General features: G+C 35.5%; 1 protein-coding gene across 1 annotated transcript; it reads right to left on the minus strand.

Annotated features, from left to right (window-relative positions):
* Nucleotides 1-859: 859 nt before the first annotated feature.
* LOC147568101 (protein NUCLEAR FUSION DEFECTIVE 4-like) lies at nt 860-4505 on the minus strand. Its single transcript, XM_086654540.1, has 2 exons — nt 3192-4505; nt 860-2948 (listed from the first exon to the last, which is right to left on the minus strand). The coding sequence occupies exon 2, from the start codon at nt 2913-2915 to the stop codon at nt 1140-1142; it is 1776 nt and encodes a 591-aa protein (XP_086510666.1). The 5' UTR covers nt 2916-2948; nt 3192-4505; the 3' UTR covers nt 860-1139.
* Between the last annotated feature and the right edge of the window lie 1594 nt (nt 4506-6099).

Genomic DNA, 6099 nt, shown 5'->3' on the forward strand with positions numbered 1-6099 from the left:
TGTCTAAACTTCCTCTATTTAAGGAGAAGAAATGATTTCAAAATTTCTCACCATGTGGTTTTTCAATTTCAATTCTCAACAAAAAAAAATGTGGGTTTTCAATTTCCATTTCAAAACTCCAACTTGTAGGTTATTTCTCATCAAAAAAAAAAACTTGTAGGTTATTTTATATTTCCATTTCATCAAAATTAAAAACTAATTAACTCAAAATATCACCTTATATTCTCTATTATTGCTGTGAATAATTGTTTAATCAATTGCCTCACATGAATCGTGTTTATCTCCTCAAAATCGGAGAAATAATTATAAACTATAAGCTCATAGACGTTATCTGGTGCAGAATGATCGAGAAATATTTTGTCTTTTAGGATCAGAAAAACATTTTCATATGAAATATCATAAATTGAGTTTTCAAAGTCAATTAACTTCTGGTTTGATCTTTCATGTCACGATCATGTTATATCTCGTCTCTTTTGCTTGGTCAATGGGTAATGTGTCATTTTTCAACTAGTGGCATGCCACATTAGAGTTAAATCCTTGCATGTTTCAAAAGACCGTACGTATTGCACTACTCTTATGTAGATTGATCTTCTTTTCTTATCAGATTTCTTTTTCTATCCATATATTTTAGGGTTGCCAGCAATGAACATAAACCACACATTTTCTAGACAATATGAATCATTACGTATATGAACAACAAAATTTGGTTAAGATGGTAATATCACATCAATATCTTAAGTCTATGACCTAAACACACCCGTTCTTTTTTAATCAAGAAAACACCTATTATATAAATCTAATTCCAAAATTAAAAACATCCACTAAACCTTGATCTGTGCATTGATTAAATTTAAAAACATTTTTAACAAACAATAATTTCCAATATAATATTACACCAATTTCTTGGAGATACAACTTAAATACAAACTACTTGAACCCAAAACCCTAAGAATAAGAAAATATGTCTGGACTGTGAAGGATTTGACCCTCAGTTTGCAACCTAAAAGAGCTTGCCATTTGTACTTGTCGGGTATCGCCTTCTAGATATTTTTGGACTTCAATCAGAATATCAAAAAATGTCACCACCTCATTGGACGGCAGACTCAAAATAAGAGCGTCCTTTGACTTGAATTTGACGGTCATTGATCACCGATTGACTTAATCTGCTTAGATTTTGGTTCGTCCGGCGTAATTCTCATCTCTGTTTCAACTGTGTTAGCCTTGGCTTGCATTCTGAACTTCTTATAAATATCTCCTTGGTAGAATTTTTTTGTTCTCATGACCAAAACAAGTGAACTCAAAGCTCCAACAATGGACACAACTGCCATTATAATAAAAGATAATCTGTAACAATGGCTACCAGTACAAGTCAACTCCTTGACTGAGTTCCTACTAAGTCCTCTCATATCTAATTGCTTAATTGCTTCTCTGTCATAAAGTTTTCCTGCAACTTTCACATTGAATACATAAGACCCAAGTGGGCTAGCCAATACACCAACATTGAACAATGTTGAGTAATATTTTAGACCGAATAGTTCAGAGATTATGATATAGATCAGTGTCAGTTGTGCACCATAAGCAAACCCGATTATAACCGATGCAAGATAGACTGAACCAGGAAACGGGAAGGCGATAATTGTGTTGCCAATACCAGAAACGATTAGGATAATTGTCATCACTAGCGGTCTAGGAAATGACCATCTTGAGAGAAGAATTTCAGAGATCACACCTGCACAAATTCTTCCACAATAATTCCAAATGCTAACGAGCGAAACAAAAGTGCTTATCGCAAGAGATTCGTAATGTAAAGATTCACCGATCTGCCCCAAGTTATCGATTGCAGTTAAACATGTACCAAGTCCACAAAAAGTTGAAAAGAAGAGTAATAACATATCAATACTTAGCACTGCCTGAAGAATTGTATAGTCTTCGCCTCTTGCTGGGGGGTTGAAAATATCAGAAAAACAAGGGGTATTTATGGGTTTTAGATGTTCGGACGACTGAGTGGTGAGAGCTGGTTCTGAAGTTGACGAGGTATCAACTGTTATGGTAGTTGGGGAAGATTTCAGAGCTTGTTTCTTTCGGTTCCAAATTAGAAGCTCTTCTTTGATTGTTATTCCGAGAGGAAGAAAGAGCACAACACAAACAACAGTTGCAGTTATAACATATCCAACATGAGAGAAGGGGTTATGTTTTTGAATGATTGTTATAACCATAATGAACGAAGCTAAAGCAATCGATATGTAAAGATAATTGTAAAAGACTTTCCTTTCATTTGGATGTTCAACCACTTTCATGAGTCGGATTGTGTAGACAAAGAAGATAGCTACAGCGGCCGGGAGCCAACCGATCAGGAGGATAAGAGATACGGAATCGTTACCGTATATGGCTAAGTAGAGTTGGGTCATGATAGCTCCACTAAGGCCCGTAAAGCCCTTTAACAAACCGATCAAAGTACCTCGACTCTCTGGGAAGTTCTTGACACAAGTTGCTAAAACACTTGTATTAGCGAAATTTTGAGAATTCGCCCCAATACAAATGTACAAACACATCTGCCAAACTTTGGGTCTGGAAACACGGCCTGTAACTGAGAGCCATAACATGAAATAGCCTATAAAATTCAAGCCAGAGCCGACAAGAAGTACAAACCAAGGTGGAGTGACCTCAGCAAGCAAACCAGAGAAAATTCCGACAGTAGTTCCAAGATCCTTAAAGAAACCAAGTAAATTAAGAGTAGTTTGATCATACCCAAGTACTTGTTTTATCACTTTGGAGTAAATACCAAAGACATAAGTTGCACCAGCACTAGCCATGATAAGGAATGAAGTAAACAACATGAACCATCTTCCTCTGAATACTTGCAGTGAAAAGCGGATTATCTCCGACGAGCCGCCACCAATCCTTGCCTCCGCCATACTTCTTCTTATTCTTGTCTCTGTTGGATAGGTCTAAAGCAACAAAAGAAAATTCAAATGAAAGACTAAAATGGAGAAGTAAAAAGACTTCTATCAGAGAGAAAACAAGGATTTAGTGTGTTTAATTTATTATGGGTTCTGAAGAATTCAGTGGAAATGTAGGATCATATATAGAAGAAGAAGAAGTATGCTACCAAGTCAACTGTGGATATTTATATAAATATACATAATATAAACATATGTTGAGGACTACTTGCATAATACACAAAATTTTACCTCATCAAGTCTTTAAAAAATTGACTCCATCTGAAACGAGACTCGATGACAATGCACTGGCAACAGCTACAGCTTAAACATGATTAGAGTATTCAAACGTGTATTAGTATACAAAGCATCTGGACTTAACTAAACTAATAACTGATTAATAATGTGAGCTATGATGTTAGACATTAAACAACTGAACCACTAAGCCACACATCTTATGCTTAGTTTAGATTCAAAGATGATTACTGTGAAAAGGGTAGTCGTTGGATGGTCATGGGTCTATCTCCGTCCTAAAAGCTAGCTCAAGAGATGAGGCTTTCTGTCAAACTTCAGATCTTCGTGAGTTGAATCTACGACTTTAGGTTTGAAAATTTCTAATTGCTAACGATTGACTTATCTTACCCATTAAAAATAAGTACATCTTTGAATCATTACAGATATGCTTATCTATCATTAGATATGATATGTAACTAAAGTGTTTGTATCAACTAACAAAAAAAAACGTTCGGGATGCATATCCTTACATATTTTAAGGATAATGAAAATAAAGACATTATGATGAGATTATCCTCAATAAAAAGTGTCATTAAGATCATAACAATGTAGGCCTTGTAAAAATCTAATCATAATTAGGAAGGCATAATCTTCTTTGACAATACTAATTACACATTCTAGAAAAGAACCCAAGTCTTATAGTGACATGAAATTCAACATTAAGTTGTTGTCATTATAGATTAATCAAAGGCAAATATGTTGAAAAAAATTCAACACCCCGGAGCTGCCCTTTGTTGACTGATTTTTGAGGTAAGCTGATATATAGTAGTCCATGAAAGTGATGAAACAATATTCCTTGGCATTATTTGGGCAAAATCAATGCATTTAAGTGGGAAAATTTCTCTTTCAGGCATTTTAACAAACAGGTTTAGGTATCATTTTCTTGTGAAACCCTCTGTTTCACACACACACACACACACACACACACACACACACCAAACAATTGGGTATGATTTCTGATTCTCTCTCTCTCTATGTCTATGTGAAGATGGGTAATAAGATTTGATTTTGATATTTTGTGAGCAAATTTGAGCATATCTATTAGGTCTTCTTCCTCTTTTAGGAACCGTTTACTTATGTGAAAAGAACCAAGTTGATAAGAAAAATCTCAAGATCAAGTGGGGTTTTTAGGGTCCGGCCCATATAGGTTGAAAAGGGATGCGGCTGGAGTGACAGTGACCATGTAGGTCGGGATTGTACAGATTCAGCCCACACTTGAATTGGATTGGGTTGACTTCTTTTTTTAGAGTTATGATATTTAATACTTCCACCAAACTTGGGAAAATGACTAGATTGATATTATACTATTACTATTTTTGTGAAAATTATCTCCTTATTTTTCTTATTTTAACGCATTTTTTAATAGGTTGATCGGTTTATAGGGAGTCGCTTTTTTTCCTTGACAGATCGACGATCTTGTTCTTTTCCCTTTCTTTTGTAGTCTTCGTATTTTTATATGTTTACCCTACTTTTCTGTTTGTAATTTTGTGCCTACTTCACTTATTGTCATGATGATATTATAGTGCCAAGTTTTTGGACCGACATCTATATTGGTTTTGTACCATAATTTGACAATTTGTTCGAGGAAGTAACATTGCAATTGCCCCGCCTAAGAGGTAACAGGATTGAGATTTGGAAGCTATGATCTACTCTCCATAAATGCTATAATTATCGTTACGTTTTTTTTTTCCAATGGCTTTTGGGACGCCTATCAACATTTCATTATCAATCTTTATGATGTGTTAACTTCAACAAAAAAAAATGGTGCTTTGGAGAAGCAAGAAAATTTTCCAAAGTAAAAATTTTTAAAGGGAAGTGGTGAATTTTAAAATTTTTAAAGAGAAACAAAGTATATTCTTCTTCTTCATCTCCTATCCATCAACTCTGACACCACCACTACTATTTTTCTCCGTTTTTTTTTCTTCTTCTTCTTCTCTCTTCCACCACCACCACCACCACTACCACCATCATTTATCCTTCTTATCTCTCTCTCCCCCTCCTCTCCTCACACTCCTCAATCCTTTCTCTTTCTATCTAATCTGGAAATTCGATTGGGATTTCCCACCCGTACCAACGGTTGAATGTTATCTTTTTTTATGTTTAATCTAGCGTTTTCCGACCTCATTAATGCTATCTTTAGCATGATCTGCATAAGAAAATGGATTGTTGTGTGCCTGCTACTTTTATAGATGTTATCGTCTTTATATCTATGAAGGTGACCTTGGTCACGGTGATAAAAGTGCATTTAGGATTCCTTAAGAATGATAGCTCTAGATGTTTTATTCGACCAGTAGGGAAAGAAGAAAAGATAATTGAGTGAAGTAAACCAGCAAACATGAAAAAGCATGACTACCCTATATGGTGATTAACAGTGAATATGAGTTTATTAAAGTTCTCCCATGAATAATCAAGGCAATCGGTGGGGAAAAATTTGGTAGATGCTCAATTTAGTAAGAACTCAAAGATAGGGACTGAAAGTAGTGAAAATTTCGGGGCAGAGAAACAAGTGGAGAAAGATGCACATGATAATGGAAATGTCAATGATTTGGAGGGAAGAAAGGAAATGTCGGATTTACAAGATTAAAATAGCAATTTAAATATGGGTTATTTCCCTAATGGCCCCCAACTTTGTGACCAGCTTCCCGCCTGGCCCCCTACTTTACGAGAAATACCCATATGGCCCCCTTCCGTTATAACACTGTCACTCTCTCTCCTCTATCATGTTTTCTCTCTCTGCCAACTCACGCCACATCATCTGTTACGCCACTTCACCTTTTCCGGCAGAGGTCGCCGGCCGGTCAAATTTCCGGCCGGCGACCTTCAAACTAAAAAAAAAAATTTATTTTTTTCTCTCTCTCTTTAAAAA

This window comes from Eschscholzia californica, unplaced genomic scaffold (assembly GCF_041429995.1).
Source record: "Eschscholzia californica isolate CP2 unplaced genomic scaffold, dmEscCali1.0.p SCAF_1, whole genome shotgun sequence".
Taxonomy (NCBI): domain Eukaryota; kingdom Viridiplantae; phylum Streptophyta; class Magnoliopsida; order Ranunculales; family Papaveraceae; genus Eschscholzia; species Eschscholzia californica.

Bases quoted from the DNA above. Each gene is read 5' to 3' on its own strand.
- LOC147568101 (XM_086654540.1), bottom strand. From the start codon at position 2,915: ATGGCGGAGGCAAGGATTGGTGGCGGCTCGTCGGAGATAATCCGCTTT.